At 44.3% G+C, this 20247-nt stretch overlaps 1 protein-coding gene across 26 annotated transcripts in view; it reads right to left on the reverse strand.

Annotated features, from left to right (window-relative positions):
- The window catches only part of KCNMA1 (potassium calcium-activated channel subfamily M alpha 1), a 725165-nt gene that overhangs the window by 106859 nt on the left and 598059 nt on the right, over positions 1-20247 (reverse strand). For 5 of the 26 annotated variants that reach the window (XM_069460467.1, XM_069460464.1, XM_069460466.1 and 2 more), the window contains one exon: positions 18430-18603. The exons of the other annotated variants lie outside the window; for them this stretch is intronic. In XM_069460467.1, coding sequence (XP_069316568.1) covers positions 18430-18603 — 174 coding nt within the window. The remainder of the gene's footprint in view (positions 1-18429; positions 18604-20247) is intronic. 26 annotated transcript variants of the gene reach the window in all.

Consider the following 20247-nt stretch of genomic DNA (forward strand, 5'->3'; position numbering starts at 1 on the left):
CTAACGGATTCCTCCGATGGCCAGAGGGGCAGCGTTGCAGAGGGAGCAGCATAGCGCAGCAGTCAGGTTCTAGGCCTGGCCTGGATCAATCGTGTGGCCTTGGCAAGACCCTTCCCCCCTGCTAACACCTTTTTGACTCTGCTTTATAAGAAGGATTCTGGGCTTAATGTTGGGCATCGCTTCTCCTTTCTCTTTTCATTTCTTTAAAATCTTTTTAAAGATGCACAATAAGAGAGAACCAGTCTAGCTGGAGAAATGAGATAATTGCATCAAAAGTATATATAGTAATTCACAAGTTATATAAAAACAATACAAAAGATGTACAAAAGATGTTGCATGACAATGCCAAGGGAGGGCTAAATGAAATGCCTTAGCGTAGACAATAAGTCAGTGCTAGAGAGTGGGGTGTTCAGGGAAAAAAAGGAAGACTTGAAATAAGAATAGGATGAATAGAGATGCCAGCCTTAACACCCGCTTATCCGCAGAAGGAGCCCAGGGCCTGGCACGCTGGGGGCACCGGGACCATGATGCTGAATGCACTAAGGCCTGGCCATAAAGAGTGGGAAGGGCACGCTGGGCGGAGGGCACAGCTCGGACAAAGGCACGGAGGTTGGAAAATACTAAACGAGGGAACGATAAGAAAATCAGTTTGGCTAGACCAGGAGAATGTATTTGAGGACATAGTTTGGGGTACAAAGGACAGACAGTATAAGGCTTTACATTCCAAACGACGAAATTTGGACAGTATTTGGTAACAACCTGGATCCTCTGAAGGTTATTTTTCCTTTGATTTAAATACCCAGATTCAAAGAAGATTGTGTGTGGGGCTTGTACCTTGGAAAAGTCTATCAAAAACTGCCTAGCTCACTGCCTAGCCACTGCTTTCCAGCTACTTAAAAGTTATAAGGATTCCAAGATAAGACACACACATACGTGCATGGAACTAAAACAAGGAGGCCCCTGGCAATGGTCCAATTCCATTGGAGGTCTCAAATTTGTTTTTTTCCTGGAGAGTGTATTCAACAGGAAAATAAAATTATTTAATGCCTTAGAAAGGGGCCCCATGAAACTCATGTGGCCTGGTCCTCACAGCCCCGCCAGGTAAGTCTAACCCCGACTTCGGGATGGCTATTTCCTGTCTTCCACTACTGGAGTTGAGCCCACGCCCTATAAAGAGAACTAGAGGGAAAGCCATCAGGGTTTTACTTTTACATGAAAATTGATTGCAATCCATAGTTTCAAAAAGCATTTTCAACAAAACCAGTGCTTTAAAGTAGACTCACTGAGAAGGAAATGTTCCCCAATCCTCTACTCCTTGTTTTGTCTAATCAATAACGCTTCGGGATGTTCTTGTCAAAACCACGTAAGTGAATAAAATAAGAATGTACATTATATTATCTAGAGATCCTTGGCTGGCAGCCCCTAGTCCAGTATGTCTGAGAAAAGTTTAAAAAAACTTAAAAAGAGAAAATTCATATTGGGTTCTCAAAATTAAGTTTCAGAGGATTAAATTACAAAAAGAATAAAATGCTATATCTGCTTCCAAAGTTCTTTGTGGCCTAATAGGTACAATCTAATATTGAAGAAAATAAACAATTAAATAAGTCACTGTAGGTCGTATTTTCATTCTCCCCTTCCATAACCTCAATAAATCCATTGTCTCCTATACAGGCTAGTGTTTACACCCAAACATCCTGTACAAAAGGAATACTGCAGATTTTAAAATATATATATGAGTTACCAAAAAGATATAGGTGTATCTTAAAAAATGGTTGAAAAATAGGCTATGTGTGGAGAGAGAAATAAAAAAAATGGTTTTGCTTGTATGTTCAGGTTTTTTTTTTTTTTGCCTTATTGATAATGTCCAACCTGATCAGCATTTTTGTGAACAACCTTATTAAGAAACAAAACAAAACAAAAACTCTGACCTCGTTTTTCAGAATTTAGTTCTGATCCAGAAAGAAGAGCAATATTCTTTGGTTAACTTGGATTCTAGAGTAATTCTTGATGCAAGGGCATCATGTTAAAATGATTTTTATATAGAACATAAAGCCAGTACCTCGGTCACATTTATAAAAATACCCTCATCATCCCGGGGTGGAATGAAGCCTAGGGAATTCATTTGTGTAAATAAATATTAGATAAAAATGGCGACTTTCCACATAACACTAATCAGATGGCAAAGGTCATCCAGTCTTGGTAGTGAACCTCGTACTGTGTAGTTACCTTTTAAACATACAGTAATATTTATTTCACTAGAACTTGCCTCAAATGAGCATTGTATCAAGTAAGTTGGATTTAAAAGAAATCTTTGCAATTGAGAGGTATCGTCTCAGTGGAAGTATATCTTTTCAAACAACAACAATACTTTTTGATATTCGTTTTTAGAGAAATAAAGGAGACAATCTGGAAGAGAAAAGGCAGAAAGTGGGGAGGAGAGTCCCTAGAATCCAGCCAGTAGTTTTCATTTTTGGAAGAGCAGCGCCACCTGCTGGTCACCTGCATGTCGGGGCCTGCAGTGGCTTGCTGGCCATCTATCTTACAATCTATGCATAAATATACAGCAGTATTTCTCAGCTGCTGTTATACATAAGAATTTTATTACCAGTCGGCAGATTTCTAACACACTGGTTGCAGTTTAATAATCCTCTATTACCTGAAGTATGGGTTATATAAAAACCCAGAATGTTAATTGTTGACAAACCAATTCTAATATGCAAAGCGTTGTGAGTCACCCAGTAAATATACAAATAAATCAAAAGGGATAGCTCTTTTTGCTCTAACAACGTGTTATTAAACACCACAACTTAATCACTTACATAAAAATAATGTTCGTGTGTTTTGATGTACTAAGAAATCAGGAAAAATGCATTATAATCTTACTAACAGAGCTTTTCCTTCATTTACAATTTAGAGGGAAATATTTTGCAAAGAATATTTTCCCCTTTTTAAAAAAAAAAATGTACCTAAACCAAAGTGTCATTTAGGAAATTTGCTCATATAACAAAACCCGAGTTATAAACAACTAAGATTACATCTATAAAATGTTATATTTTTTAAACGGCAATAGAGAAGTAGTGGAAAATATAAGTCACTGATACAGTGAGCAGAGAAACACTACCTGTCATTTTTCAGAAGAAGATCACACAAACGCGATAGCAAAGGAACACAATAAAAAGAAGAAACAGGAATGTGATAGGTGACTCTGATTATATCTGCAAAGGAAACTGTGAAATAAATTAACACCCAAGTACCCACGAAAGGCATACTGTAGCTTCACTGCAAGTGATCGTTATGCTACAGAGAAGGCTGGTGATTTTGTAAGAATGGAAATAAAGTGTAGGCTGTGAAATCAGGTGGTGATAACTAATGACCACACTACTTACAGCTCTGATTTGATCTCTAACAGAAAAAAAAAATAAAATAAAACAAAAAAGTACACTAAAGCACAGATGTATGCAATAGGGATCGTATTTTTCACTTGAAATAAATAAACTCCAAATGGAATCAAAGGGCCCCAGTAAATGAAAAATGACAGTTCCTATGTTGCCCTGATTTGATCACAAGCAAAACCACCATGCTGATAACATTCCAGGGGTTATGAAGAAGGTAGTGCCGTTCTTGGATTGCTACGGGAAGGACGTGAGTGCCTGGCCCACTCAGCTGATGGGAAGCCCACTCTAATTTCAGAAAGTTATTGAGATTTAATCTCTAACAACAATAACAATGAAAATAGCTCATGCAGCAACCAAAAGGGTATCCTTTGAAAATGCACATCCACAATTTTGTTATTACCAATAGAACCTGTGAAATCTCTTTACTTTCAGTTTTTCCACCTGTCTAAGCTGGGCAAGGCACATATGTGAAGAGAATCAAATGTCAGAATGCTTCTTTTGAGCCCAAGGTGGCTTCAGTTATCCACACAGGGAACTTGACTGGTGGCGGGGGGAGGGTCTCAGGCACAAGCCAAGGGTAGCTCATGTCTCCATCTCAACTGGCTGCCACTTGCCCTGGAGAGACAGGGTTGCCAGGGGCAATTCTGTGCAAATGGGAAGGGTGAGGGGGAATCTGCTGGGGGTTGGGGCTGGCAAGATTTGAGCTGGGGGCTTACCCTGCCAAGTCCTAACTCCTAGTGTTAGCCAGTGTATTAGTCCAGCAAGATAAGGTCTAGACAGCTGTCTGGGGCCGGAATGATTAAAGGCGCACACCTTAAGAGCAGTTAGAATACATTCACATCAATGAGGAATCACAGGTGGATGAAAAGAGCTTCTTGGAGTTAGAAATGTACTGTGGACCTGAAGCGCTGTGTGAGGTCACCCAGGGAGGAGTGAAACAGTGGGTTTGCCGTGCCTGCCCAAGGTACCCCTCTACCCACCGGGGTTCAAATACACAAAGACATATGGATGGGAATACATCAGCATCCCCAGATCCAAACACTGTGCACCTGTCAGCAGAAGCAACCAAAGAAGCAGTGATCAATTCTAGATCTATCTCTTCAAGAGTTGTCCAGCCGTCAAAGGAACTGGCTGTTCAGAAACAAATGTTCTGTTCAAAATGGCATAAGGGAACAAGAAGGAAGATCTCCAGCTTGGAGCCCTCTTTTCTCTTGAGACATACACTTAATAAACCATGGAAACATATTCCAGGCAGAGTTTACATGTTATTCAGCAAATATTTGTTGAATTCTCACTGTGTGCCTTGGCTACTGGGTACAATGTGCTGGGAGTTCAAAAGCCAAGGAGACTTGTTTGTTGCTTACTTCTCAAAAAAACTCAACATGAACACTGCTTTAAATGGGGTTTATATGTGGTATTACAGGCTTACGGAAGAGATACTCATTCATTCTGATTCGGGATCAGGGTGGGCCAGCCAGGAAGGCTTTAGAGAGACAGCAGTACTTGAGCTGTGCCTTTCAAACAGGGGACAGCAAACTTTTTCCCTAAAAGGTGAGATAGTAAATATTTTGGGCTTTGTGGGCCGTAGCTCCTTGTTACAACTACTCAGTTTTGCTGTTGTAGGTTGATAGCAGCCATGGACAATATGCCAATAAATGGTTGTGACCATGTCACAATAAAACTTCACTTACTCAAACAGGCGGCAGGCCAGATTTGGCCCGTGGGCTGCAGTTTGCTGACCCCTGCTTTAAAGGAGGAATACGTCTCAGTCAGCTAGAAGAGGAAAGGAAAAGAATCATGCGCACAGAAAAAAGTTCTAGAAATGTGTTAAGTAACAGGAATAGGAAATGTTTGGAGAACGCGTAAGTGAAGGGTATGTATGTGGAGAATGGAACCAGGAACACCGATTGGGATCAAACCACAAAGAGCCGTGAATGCCGTGTAAACAACAGAGGGTTGGAGGCTGTCCTATTAAAAACAGGGAGCCATTGAAAGGGTTTGTCTCCCACCTTTAAAATGGGATGATAACATGATCAAATCTTTGCTTTAGTATGATAAACTCGGTGGTGGCTTTGGTGGCAACAAAAACTAACTGGAGGGCAATGGCAGGAGACCAGGTGAGAAAAATGAGCACCTGGGTTTGACAGAGACACTGACAGTGGTTAGAGGAGGTTTGAGATGTAGCCCAGGGGACCAATCAGAGTCGTCGGCCATAGAAAGGATGGAAGAGAGAGTGGGACAGCGGAATGCTTGGAATCTCAAATACACATGAGTGTTAATACTCTCTCAGCCACCTCTAGACCTGTCCTCACATCCGGTCTGCCAGGCAAGGTGTGGGGAGGGGACTTGGGCCTGTCTTGGCCCCATTCCTGACACTCATCTCACTGAGGACAAAGTCAACAAGAAGCAGAGTCCAACCATTCATAAAGCAAATTGAGAGAAGTGATGATATGAGGTCTCTGCACCAAATAGACCTCAAAGATAGGTTGAGATCAAGACCATCAAGAAATTCTGCTAGAATTGGAAAGGAAAGAAATGTCATCTCTCTTCCCATCCTCTCCCCATCCATTTGTGTCCCAGGCTTCCCTCCATCTCCAAAGAACACACTGAGTTCACTATCTCCAGGCCCCGGTTAGAGATGGACGAGTCAGAAAGGCAGAGTTTCGGTAGGATGAGGAATGATAATGAGACCCAAAGTCACAGTTTTCTAAAGTTCCCAGTACCTAAGACCCTAGCAAGGACTCTGACAGCTGGGCTAAGATATAAGCAGCAGATCGATCTCATCCATCAGATACGTACTATTCAAACTGGGAACCCTGCTTCCTGGAGATGGTCTCCCATTTGGTCCTAAATGCTTCTACAAGTTTGTAGAATAACAAAACAAGGTAGAACAAACATGCCTAGGAGGCCCTCGGTTGGGAGTTACCATAAGGTGAGGGTTGGGAGCCGTTTGTAGGGAGACTTCAAGGGGATTTGTCTTTGATCTCTTCAATAGCTGACAATGTTCTGACTACTAATAACCTTCAAGTCACTGGGGCTCGGGTAATCACAGGCCTCTGGAGATGGGGGATGGGCTGTTTCTGTGTCTCCCCCCCCCCCCACACCCCAGGGGGGAAAACAAAAAAGACACGTTAAAAGAAAACAAGCTGCTCATAAACTACAAACTTGTAAGAATCTTCTGGGCTCTCTCTCTATGCCCCTAAATCTCCAGCCCTGGCCTAGAAGCTGCGAATTCACAGCCAGAAGGTCACACTGCTATGCCCCATCATTTCTGTACTCAAAGAAGAATTTCACAATTTTTCCTCACAGGACTTACTGGGATGTTGGTAAGTAGACTAAGTATGTTAGAGGGATTTACACCAGTAAGAGTTGAAACAAAGAGGACGTTCAGGTTCTGTTTCAATCACAAAAATGAAGATAATCAGAGTTTAAAGAAAACCTCAGAAATACCATCTTCTAATTCCCTCACTTAACAAGTAAATTTTGCAATGCCTTCCAGGTAGTCTAGATTGAAATGAACATCGCAAGGAGATACCAGCCATGCCTTGATCATTTTGTTGGCTTGTTTCTGTTGAGACTATTATTCCCTGATTTAGAAATTAAGTACATGGACTACATTTTAATTTTATAGTCTGTTATGCTAAGCTGTTCAACTCTTAGCCACTATTCGCGGGCTTCTCTGCCTGTGGCTGATATGTCCTCTTATAAGGCGAACTTAACAAGACTCAATCATTTGAAAAAATGCATTCGCTGTGGGTAGAGTGGTTGCAGTACTGTGGGAGGTGGCAGCCCTCTCATGTACGAATCTCCTCGTCCTCTGACTACGTGGTCCTGGTCACATTCACCCGTGTTCTTACATGTTAATGAAGGATGATGATGATAATAATAAATCATGGTATTCAACATGTGCCAGGCAATCTTGTAAGAACTTCATATATATTCACCCATCACCCATTCACCTATGAGATCGGTCCTATTATTGTCTCCATTTTACAGATGGGGAAGCTGAGGAACTTACTCAAAGTTTGACCTTACTCAAAGTCACATGGTAGTAAAGGATGATATCTACTCTGGAAGTGCCTAGAAGAAACGAGATGATGTTGGTGCCCTGAGAAGTATAAAGACTCAAACACACGTAAGACGTTACTCCTGTCAGCCATCGGCACCCACTGAGCGTCCATCTGGTGAACATATCAAAACGTGACCACACCAGGACTTACTTCCGAAGTTCCCAGAATACACAAACCTCACCCCTTGTCTCTTTCTCTGCTCTGACAGTCCCTCGAATTTCAGAGGCACATTTCATAGAATTTCATTCACCGGGCTTTAATGGCCAGTGAGATCCCTTAGCTGACTGCATAGTGAGGAGAATGGCTTGGGAATCCCCTAATGTAGAGCGGAAAAAGACAGGAGACATCCGCCTGATTCCCGCCTTTATCTTAGCAGAAGAAATCTGTGAAGGAGATGCGCTTCCAACATCAAGCCACTTGCAAATTTCACATTTGGGTCCCAAGACTTCCAGACCCTGCACCCTGAGCCCCTTCCTCCCTGCCTGCATTCCTAGCATATTTCCTGCCTTCATGTTCACCTAGCTTCTCTCTTCTCTGCAGGTCATTATGCCTACTTTTTTGGAAACACCCGATTATGGCTTTGGCTTGGAACCATCCCTGCTGGACGTGTTCTCTCAGTTGGATAGGACAGGCCGTATGTGGAAATTTACTCCTCTGCACTGAAGAAATAGCCACATCAACCTTGACAAAATGCAGAGAGCGTTTCAGAACCATTCGCAGATACGAGAATGCTTGGTGCCACCTAAGACAGCTCAGAGAGCAAACAGGAAAGCTCTTCCTCATCTTAAGCAGAATAAACAGAATAATGACACTTAATAGGAAATAAGTATGAGACACTCAGCCTTTGGATGCTTCCAGGAGGGAGGAGTTGTCATTTGGGTGCTGCTGTTGGAGTCAATCTGCCTACTTCAAGTCACAGTCAATGCCCCTAACAGTCATGAAAGGCCTTAAATGTTCCTGCACATTCGGGCAGGCTGACGTGGCCACCTGCAGATGGTTATGCCTCTCTGCAGGAGGCCCCTCTCTCACGTTGACTGTGCCCCATGCATTGTTTTTGTGCCACCCTAACTTGCAGGAAAAGGATCAGGTTCACTGAAATTAATAAAACTTAAATGCAATGTCACACATCTTTGGTTTTCTAGAACAAATACTCTACATGTGGTGATACCTCTGCCTCTCCTCATTGGAAAAATTGGTAGATATTTGCTGATATGATTATTTCCCCTGTGCTTTGTGTCTAGATCTTTTCTCTCAACATTTATCTTTCACAGAGAATCACCATTGTACCTACTCATGGATAATTTTCAAGTGTCCTGACTATACATATACCGCATAGTAAACTGCTGCTTAGAAAGTTTTAGGAAACTTCATGAATCGGAGACAATCCTGCTTCTGGCATACCACCTACTCCTTTAATGGTTGAGAATCCCTTCATTTATTCATTCTTTTACTCATCAAATATTTACTGGACTGGAACCCTTCAGGCCATTTCCTATTCAAGTATTCTTGCCAATATGGGAAGCCCAGCCAAGGATGCCAGCATGCTACATTTTTGACCTTGGAGGGAAGGAAGGCAGCCCCTAGGTCCTTTCTTGACTGAGTGTGATCCAACAGGCTCCAGCTCAGAAAGCTGACATTGGCCAAAATGCAGATCACTTTAATGCAGGCAGTCAGCTCCATTCCGGAAGATGGCCCATGCTCTGCGGTCTGCAGATGCCCCTCCATGCACTGTTAATGCGTGTGGAACAGCGCCAGCTCTGGAGCTGGAGTCTTTCTCACTTCATTTAAAAGTCTCTCAGTGTGGCTGATCATCCCTAATGCAGATCTGCCTCAACAGATTCCACGTTGAGTTTGCATAGGGTTTTCTCTGTAGCTGTAGGAACATTTCGTGGTGCTCACCTTGCCATAGTGAAGGGCTTTCGGGTTTACCAGAAGAGGGCAGGGGGCTTTTTCTCTTGCTCCTTCCCTTGAATGCGAGAGGATAGTTCCTCCCCAGGACGACCAAATGGGATGGCCAGAAAGGCCATTTGTGTTAGCCCAGCTCATCTGAGCTGGACATCAGAAGAATATGTCCTCAGAGCAAGAATCCCTGGGCATGTCTAGCAATCTCCCTCCAAAGCAGGTACCGTCTAGCTATTTACAAAAAGTCTTGTCAATTGACTCTGAGATTTCAGTAGGTGAGTCTGACAAGGCTGGACTTGGCTCTGTCTGTTTAGATTCCCTGTCCGGGGAAGGGTGGCAGGGAAAACAGAGCTCTAGCAAGCAACTGCGGGGATGGAGGAGTCCCTGATTATCTAGGTAACTCAACATGTTGGTTTGGGAGAAAGTCCCCAAGAGAGAAGGGCAGTACACAGCTGGCTGGCTCAGTGCATCTGGCCACATTCCACCTCAAGAAGTTGGCATCTCAGCACGCACAGCCTATCACTGCGAGGGAAGCCGGGATTCAAGCACCTTTCCATGCTGTTTTAACGCCCCTCTGAGGTCAACGGTGTGCACAAATGCTACAGTCGTGGATGCTGACATAGAGACACTATGAATGCAGACAAAGGTCTTAAGCACAAATAAAACAGAAAAGAAAATGGTGCATGGTACTTAGAAATGCCACACGACTTCCTAGGATTTTGTGTGGCAGTACTTCACAGGAAATGTGCTTTGTGTTTCCACTGGAGTAGGTTAAGTGGTTGAAAACTGCAGCGGATTTTCAGTGAATGAGATGTGAAGTACTTCATTACTTTTTTCCTCCATAGATGTAAGGAGACATGCCATCTCCCTGAGAAAGACAGCAGGAGAAAAGGCTCCTTGCCATACACAGGGATTTAAAAAATAATTCCCATGAGCTCTGACTGAAGCTACCGCATGCTGCTGGAGCCCAGATCCTCAGGGCTGGTCACACGTCCCGGCTGGGGCCTCCCACTCACGTTGTGTCTACTGCTCAGCTGGGCCAATACTACGACAATAGCAGTTGACAGCTGCCCGCCTGTCACCTTCCACACACTCAGGATGTGAGGCTCCTTGAAACTGGGGAGGATGGTGAGAAAGAGGAAGAAATACTGGTTAGGAAAAGGGAATAGGGGGAGTAGATCCAGAGGACCAGTGGTAGTGGATACAACCAGGTAGCTGTCCAGTCGTGGGCCAGAGGTAAGTAAATCTTCCTCCAATGAGAAGAAAACTGCACTGAGCCCAGATAGGACTCGCAATGGTTGCCAGGTCAGCTGGGAAGAATTAGGCTCATGCAATTTAACTAATGGAATTCAACTGCTTCAGAGCCATTAATTAAAGTTTCTTTTAAAAGACTGTAACTTCTTGGATTTGCATTTGGGTAATGTGCTTCAGCTGCTCAAGCCTGCCTTCCTACGGCTTCTCAGAGCAGCTTCTCCTCCCTGAGAGGGGGTCTCAGCCACCTCCCACCAGTCCCTCCTTCCCCTGCTGCCACAGCAGTTTCCCCAAAACAAAGCCTCTGTCGGGTCATTTCCCTGATCCAACACCTTAAGTGTTTTCTACCCTATTACAGACTAGCAAAACCCTTGCCCTGGCACCTGACAGTAACGGTGCCCTATTTTACCCTTTGGGGGGCTCCTCTCCCTGCACTCCCCTGAACAAGTCTTGAACTCCAGCCAACCTGGGTGACCAGCTGCTCTGCAGGGGGCTCCAGCATTCCCCACATTGTCTCAAGTTCCATTGCTAGAATCCCATCTTTGTCTCATTCCTAGGAGACTAACTGTCCTACGGATCTTATTCAACTAAGTGAAGACGTTAACTGACTCCACAGACTGTGCAGACACACAGCCTGTCTCCAGGTCCCTGCTCTGCACCACTTACTCGAGGTGCAACCCTTGGCAGATCATTTAACCTCTGGGCCTCAGTTGCCTCATCTGTAAATGGGGTGCTTTGCAGATGCCTCGGTGTACAATTGCCTCAACTGCAAATAACAGTTACTACCTCATAAGATTAATTAACACATGTCAAAGACACAGAGTAGCACCTCAATGCAGCAAACACTGTATACAAGTGCTAAATTCAACAACACCACACACACCCCCTTCCTGTGTTGGCAGAGTACTTTGCATATGGTAAGAGTGGAGACCACACTAAGTCTAGCCTTAACATGAATCCAAGTTAACGAACCGGCCATTTCCTGGCACCACCATATTAACAAGCTTCAGTTCCTGGGACATGGAGTACACATGTCAGAATTACAGGTGCGTTTGGGTAGTGCCCCTGTGCTCAGATAAGACAAAAACATCACCCTAGCCTCAAAAGAGGAAAACAATTTTTCAGCAAACCTTAGCATGCCTCCCTCTTGTCTTTCCTCACCAGTGAGCGTGACCTGTTTATGGTTTCCACATCCACTCCATTCTGAAAATGGTTTCCATTCGGCCGCTCTGTGCTTACAGCTTCTAGGTTGACTTGGAGTCAAAGACCCCAAATGCTGAGATCCTTCCTGCGCACGTGCTGGCAAATGTCCCACGTTAGTTGGGCCAGATGACACGCGCGCGTCTCACACGAAGGACATGTCCAGCTGAAATGACGGGCGCCACATGAGAGGGAGAACCCGGTGCCGCGGATCCACTGCCCGTTTCCGTCTGGACGGGATTTGAGGGCAGGGGTGAGCAGGGCCTGTGCCGCTGCCCACAAGCCTCCCTCGCGTGGCTTCCCACCGTTACTGGTCCGATGCTAAGTTGAGACGGTGCCCGATCACATCACAGCAAATTAGCCAGAGACGCGCGATAGCCGTCCGCGCAGGGGGCTGTCCCCACTGCGGGCGGGGGGACTCCCGCTTCCCGAGCTGCGTGCTCCCACAGATGTTTCTAAAAGCCTCTTCCCAGAGGCCCATTTAGAGAGAAATTAAATGCAACTTTGACTTAATTAACGTTTTAAATGATAATGAATACAATGTAGATTCATAGGAGGCATTTACATTGTGTTGTAAAATTGATAAAAATTTAATAACTCTTTGTTAATAAGTTATGTCTCCCCAGACCCATAAAGCCTGAGGCGCTGCGAACTCCAGGCTGGGTCTAACGCAGGCTCCTGGCGCAGGTGCAGGAAGGAGGCAGAGACGGACTTGACATTTGCCCCGAGCCTGCTCTAATTCAAACCTCTGCTTGTTCATCAGGACTTTATTTCATACAGTAAAGGTCAGGACTGGGGCTCAAGGCAGAGCCTTGACAGGAAGGCTGAAGTGGAAGGCAGGCTGGCCCTGGCGTCTGCCGCCTGAGAGAGCCACGGAGGAGGGAAGACGGAGAGCGACCCCCACGTCCGCCCTCCGCCGCGGAGGTGAGAGGGGGAACCCGCTGCCTGGTGGCAGGAACTGTCAGGGTGAGTATCCTGACAACCGGCCACTGCCCTGAAATAAAAATGCAGACATAATTTCCGTGTCACCTTGCATAAGGACCTCTGCTCGGCTTACGTGTGGCACGCCGACATCTTTCCTAGTTTGTCCTTAAAGAGCCGAGAGACTTACTAGAGTGTGGGTGTTCCTGGGAAGAGAGGCGTCCCAGTGATGGGGCACACACAAAGGGCCCTGCCATCTCCCCTCATTCTGACCTTTCTACTTCTCGTCTCCCGCTCCTGTGGCAAAGAATTTCTTTTGAACAGTTGGCTGCCTCTTGCCTACCATTCCCTTCTCCTTTCACCTCTGTGTGGTACCTCTTCAGAGTCTATTTATCTTAAGGAATTCAACAGCACTTTTTTATTTTTTTGAGGGGGACAGAGGCACAACAAGGTCCCCAAATGCAAGCCAACTACTTCACCTAACACTAAAATGAAACAAAGAGCGATTTATTCTGGATGAAAACCTGGTTTGCTTGGAGCTCTTTAGAGATGGGCCATTTAAAGAATTCTTCTCAAAAGCAATTTTGCCTAAGCATGATTTTGGCCTTATAATGCTGACCACGGCATCCACAGTGACCTAAAGCCCACAGCAAGACATATTTCCACTCAACCCATTGCTCGGTTTGGCTACCAAAACCAAGCGAGAGGCTTTGGCTTCTGCAGCCTTGCCTGCTACCAACAAAAGCGCCCTAAGAGGCCCCTCCCAGGTGCACTAGTCACCTTGGCCACATGGGATGGCGAAAAGGATGCCACTTCCCATGATGACGTGCAAATGGCCAAATCAGGCTGCATGGGCCAGGGGTAGCTAAAAAGCCAGAGTGGAATCCAAAGTCTCCTTTAGCGTTTGGTATGAATGTGTGTGGTGGACACTGACAGAGAGAGAGAAGAGGGAAAGACAGAGATCACACCAGCAAGACATGCATGAGGAAATGGGAGAAACTGGAGACCCAGATGACTAGGCTTAAAAAAAAAAATACATGAAAAACTGTGATTAAATTTATTTGTGCTTAGTGTCCTCTGGCTCTCATCTGTCTGCCTTACTCTCACTGGTTGTGGTGAAGGGAAGAGGTTGCCATTGGTTTCAAGGACCAGAAGTGAAATAAATGAATTAAATTTAGGACTGGCGAGTTTGAGGAAGCCACCCAAAACTATACATAAAAGGAATGAGATAAGTATCGGCTGTTGATTTTTAAATGTGGATTATTAAATTAAATCTCCCTCTAACAGGTGTTGCATGGAGACTGTCGGGATAGGATGCGTCCTATTATAGACGTTTTCCTAAAGCTGTTTCCACCCCTTGCCCCAGTATCTGATTTTATGTACTTCAAAATGCCATTAGTTCGCTCGAGTGACTTGAGTTCTATTGACAATGTTAATTCTCTGCCTGTACAAACCAAAGGCTATTCGGATAAGCTGATTTTTGTTTATTATCTGACAAGACTCAAGATTACACTAAACTGATTTTGGAATGTCTCCCTTCAACCTAATCGTATTGGACTTCTCTCGGCTTCACCACTGGGGTCGAATGCCTCCTTGTATTATATTTATACCCCAAATAAAAGTCATGTATAATTTAAAATTAGCTCCAGTCATTTTCAAAAGGGTATATGTAATTGTGCAGGTTTAAACTATTAGTAAATTGAAAGGTTCGTGTGAGTGATCACACGTGTACTTTAGCTGAGACTCGTTCCAAGTGCAAATCTAAAGGTCTGTTTTTCTTCTACATGTTAATTTGTTTGTGCCAGGGCTACTGACGGTTGTGACCAGAATCATGTCAGGCAGGTCTCCGCAGGGTTTGAATCAATATGGTCCTACGTTGTCACTGCCACATAATTTTAATTGTCCCTTTCACTTAGCAATCAGAGATTGGGCAAGATGGAAATAACAAGAATACACTTCTAAAGAGAGAGAAAGGTCCATGTTACAAAATTATAATGGGAATAAATGGAACTGATTAGAAGCTACATCTCTATGTGCATGTAGGTTGCTAGAGGTACATTGTTTTATAACCGATAGTGCTAGAACACAACTACTTCTGAAAACAGCCAGGGCCCATACAATCCTGGTATCTTTTAAGAGAGCTAGGACTCTTGCCCAGGACAATCCGAAATGGAAACAAAATCAGGATGATCAGAAAATGATGCCTGTGTACTGATTCCAGTCTACCCTATTGAACAATTCAGTCTCGCCAAAACTAAAATCCTTTTGCAATGCATCCGAATTGGTCTCTATTTGCCGAACTTTTCTGACACTTTTTTGTTTTTGTCTTTTCTAAACTAATCCTTTCTCTCTGAAGGTCTTTTTGTCAATACAGTCTGGCCTTACATCTCCTCCTGAGTTCAATAGAAGAGGACAACTGTTATAATAGCACGTGTCTTACCAACACCTGATCCTCGGTAATGGGCCACACCTCCACCGAGAGGTGCGCCCAGAGGCAGACCCTGCTGTTAAAAGGCAGGTTTTTAGAACCGTGTGAACACTTTTAATATATTACCGCTCCTCTGGGAACCAGCTACTTCTCTTCCCACTTCAGAAAACACATAATGGGACTTTGTGTTTCAATTTAACGTCCCTTGAAAACGGAAATCTTTTCCCTTATAAGAAAAGAAATAGGAAGGAGGGAGACGAAAGGCAAGAGAGAAATAAATTAGACAGTCTCCAAAGCACACTGGCTCAACTGGGAAACTGCGACCAAAGCAAGCTCCATAATAGTATAATGACCTTTAATGAGTGTCTTGGGAAACAATACAGCGCTAGCATAAAAGACAAAGGGCAAAACCCATCATGGCTCTGCTGACACTAATTCAAAATGATTTTCAGAACAACTAAAGAATGTAAGAGAAGTAATCTGATCCGCCCATCTGACCTCACTTTGATTCAAGGGCCCTTCTCCTGCCATTTCTAATTGTCAAACCCTCTACACTTCACATCTGCTCATATTTAATGAAAAGCCCACTCTCGCCGCTGCTCTGGAGTCAACTCACTCCGTCAAATGGGCACCACCCAGCCCCACCACCAGCGAGGGACGCCCAGGGACCGCTGCTGGAGCGCTGCCAGTGGAATTCTGCGCGGAGACAGACATTTTTTAATTGGAGAAGAAGGGCTTATGTGGGCCCACGAAGGGGCTCAAATTGAAATGGATTTTTCTAACTTATTATTAATGGTCAAAGGTGAGTGGTCTCACACAGGGACGGATGAAATCTGCTTTTGTTTGATAGAGTGACGACTGATGAAACAGAGAAGGCCAACCTCCCCCTGAGCTGTCAATACCAGTTAAGGCTTGGACATGCAGCCCAAAGCTCCATGTGTTCCATGGTGTGGGCTGATTTGGGAGGCACAGGAGGGACAAGGCTATTACGCTCAGAATGTTTCTGAGAGGACGGGACAATGCCACCCCAAGTGTTTCTTCTCCTGGCCTCCATCCACACTTGGATTAAATTGCAGAGCTGAGAAATCCCTCCAATTAAGGTTTATCTTGAATAAAATCATAATTACACACACTGGGCACCATGAGCCCCAAGCAGGGGACACAGAGTTTGCTGTGATTGGTGTTGTCAGCCAGTGCCAAGATGTGACGTGACCGTGGGGCTCTAGCTCAGAGCCAGAGTGGCTTCTTCCCTTTTTCCACTGAATCTTTGGCCAAGCTTTTAGAGCCTAGTAGTTAATTGAGAACAGCAGTTGTGCGTTAGGCAGAAGGGTAACCCAGGTGGCTGGTAGTTACTTTCAGCACCACAATCAAAGAAATGTGGCCAAATCGTGCCGCCTCGGCACCCCTCTGCTCTGCCTCCCCAGCGCCTGCCTTGAACCTGGTGTCTCGCTGCACATCGTAGACAGACAGGTTCCTTGTGCAGCTGTGACCTAGGTCATCTTGGTCATGGCATATGAACTGCAGAGAACTCGTGCAGAGAGAATAAAGGGATAAGGATTCAAATGTCGGCATCTGTAAGGATTTTAACAGAAACTTCCTTTCCAAGATTTTAGGCCGATGTGGTTGGGCCAGTCCAAAACTCCTCTCAATGCAACCCCCATTAGGTTTCACTTTTAAATGAATTTTGTACCTTGGCACTGTTCTGGAGGAGCAGGAAATCGTAAATCAGAGAGGATGACTCTCTGGTTCTACATCAGAGTTTTCCAAATGCCTCTAAGACAAGTTGATGCACAGACCACACCTCACAGCTGAACTTCAGCCTTAAACATCAGCACCTGGGATGGCACACAGTGATGAGACACCTCCACACAGGTGCACCACACAGGTGCACTGTGCTGGGACCAGCTTCAACACTGCACATGTGAGTCACGCAAGTTCATTGTCCATGGGAATAAATGCTTTAGAGCTAAGTTCTCTTCTTCCTCCTTGATATCAGTGTAAACCAACCCCGACTTGTGAGAGTTTAGTTGAACCATCTCTGGCCACTTATAAGGGGAGAGGATGGATGGCAATATGGTCACCAATGTGTTGGGTGCTCTAAAGAGGAAGGGACGAAGCACAGAAACAAGAATTGTCTCCTACCATCTATGCTACCAAAAATGTGAAAACAAGGCTACAGTCATACTCTAAGAGCATCCAAGACCTCGAATGGAACCACAACTTCTTCTTCACTTGGACAAGGACCCACAATCCCAGTGTCTCAAACTGGAGCTTTCAGTAACTTCACCCATGAGCTATATCAGTAAAACAGTAAAGTCCACCATGAGGACAAGGATGAGGGGCGTCTCAGGAATCAGGTACACCTTGGCCTTTCCAGTCACTGGCTGCATGACCTTGATAGGTTCTTTAACACCTCCGAGCTTGTGCATGACAAAGAAGACTGACTTCAGAGGCCTGTGCTGTGGACTCAAGAAATCATGGGGGTTCATGACTTGTATTTTTTGTTGTTATTTGGGATCACAATTGCCACCTGATACCTTAGTTAAACAGAGGCTATATTGTTGGAAAAATAAAAGATATTAATGGAACAATCCTTTGAATTAGTCACCTTTCTGGAGGAAGTTCTAGAACCCACCAGCCTACATAGGTTGGCAGATTCAGAGTACTCTTTCCAGAACACGGGACAAAATCTGGTACTGGAGGAATGAGATATAGGTTAGAGAGGCACGATAAAAAAAAAAAAAAAGGAAAAGAAAAGAAAAAAATATACACACCCATCTGCATTGAAACTCTGCTGTACTTTGGACACTAAGAAACTAAGCTCACTAAAAGCAACTTCATACTAGAGGTAGCTTGTTCTCACTACACCTTTTTCCTTCCTCCCTTTGATATAATCCAGTTTATAGCCCTTCCCAAAATATTAAGAGGTACATTTCCACATACCTCCGTATTAATATAGTATGTGATATGCTGTCACTTTAATTTCCATTTATATTTATTTAAAGGGGAGAGAGGACGACTGCAATGTCACAGTCCTGCACGCTATCGCAAGAAGCACAATGAGTTAAAATCCGAAGGGAGGCCTTTCCCCACACAGACACAGAGACACAGGCAGCTGGGCGACATATCACCACATAGGAGATCACAATGGGAGGGAAACATCAGCCCGACTGACTCACAGAACCACAGGGCACAGCACAAGACAGGGGTGGTACCACAGACAGCACAGACACGGAACTGTGTGTGTCGAGGTTGAACTTACAGGCACGGAAACTGGTGGAGCAATCATTAACAGAGACAGAAGAAAGTGGGAAGGCTCTCTCAAGGGTGTCCACGTTACCACGCACACGGCCTGACATGCACGAGCAGTCACGCTCAGAACGTCCGCAATCAAAACAACATGCCCGTCTCATTCTCTTGTAGATGGACATCTTGGCTATAACCATGTGGTTGGATGGGAGGAGAGGAAGAGTGGCAGTTAATGGCAAGGTCACACACAGCAAGGCAGCTGGAAGGGAGCTGAAGGGATTGAACACAGGTCTTAGTTCATGTTAACAGTCTTGACCCAGAAAAAAATGCAGAGTGATTGTTCATAACAGTTTGGTTGTACATCAAAAAAGCAGTGAAAATATAAATTGCCTTTATCGTCCCCCAAGGCTGTTGCAGATTATTTCTGTCCCTTAGGTAAGGCGGTGACCACAGGAAAAGGGCATGGCTGAATACGGTCGAGTTCTTGGGTGAGAAGAAGAGCAAATTACAGACAGCAAAAATGTAACCAACATTTTTCCCCTGGCACAATTAAATACAGGAGGATAAAATATACACACTGCCAATCAATTAAATTAATTGCTTATTTGGTACAATAAATGGTTTTTGCAAGATGCAAAAATACCTCATATGTAGGCTTTCTAATTTCCATCCATTTCTGGGCATTAGGCAGAGCCCGGGACAAGCTTTCATCAAATTAGATGTGAAACGATTACGTGTTAATATAGAATCTGAGGATGCCTTTGCTGAACTTCCCGAGAGTGAGTTTACATGATGGCTACAGGAATTTAAATTTACTCTTGACAGAACAAATATCCAAATCTGTCCATATAAGACGTGCAGCTACTCAAGACTAACGCCGCACATTTGACATTAAAGGCAGTTCACAAATAAGAAATCACCCAAAGCGTATGAGATGTTGGCCTGTTGGAATGCATTTAGCTACTCATGGATGTATTTTCTGCTTAAAGCTGAGAGGATCTGAAAATCACATCTGCTTTTCTCTCCCCACCCACCAGAAATTCAGAAAGCAATCAGGCTATTTGTTTAATCAGGGTATTAACCAATCATACTTTTGTTTTCCCTATACAGAAAATATTGGCCAAAAATAGATTAAAAATTATAAAACATGAAATAAGAGAATAGGTCCCATGTGAAATATCTTATTGGGCTTTGCACACAGCATTGATAGCTCCTCTAAAGCTGGTACCGTAGGTTCTGCACTGCCAGGGGATCCAACCTGGGTGCTAACCTGCAAAAGTTGCTGGAAGTCACCGTAGAAGTTTCCAATGCCCTTCACCTTTACCCTTCAAGCCAATTTATATTTCAGTACAACAGAGAAATCTTTTGTACCTCATTTTGATGCTACAACAGGCAAACATGTTTGCTTATCACTTAGCATGAACCAGCCTGCTTCTCGCACAAGGTGGGAGAAGAATTCACATTGGTTCCAAGCATCACAGCCAAACAGTAAACCTACACTGGAGAGGTGTTATTCCCTGTGCCCACATCTTCCATTTTGAAAGTCATCCTCCCCTCCACCTTTCTTTTTCTTTGTAGAGAATGGTTGCACTCTTATTTTAAAATATGGCTTGTGGTTTTGCCCTGTTTGAATGTTACAGTCACCAGGAAGAGGGGTTTAAATCTCTCAAATGGGTCAAGTCCTGTTCTAAGACCTTTATGACTTGCCATACAGTATATTTGTCAAGCAAGGGTAACGTTATGATTGTGAAGAACAGGCACTGGGGGAGATGAATGAGAGATCTCTTCAGCAGCAACTCCATTCTTGTAAACTTGGCTCACATTTTTAGTG

This window comes from Eulemur rufifrons, chromosome 28, assembly GCF_041146395.1.
Source record: "Eulemur rufifrons isolate Redbay chromosome 28, OSU_ERuf_1, whole genome shotgun sequence".
Classification (NCBI taxonomy): Eukaryota; Metazoa; Chordata; class Mammalia; order Primates; family Lemuridae; genus Eulemur; species Eulemur rufifrons.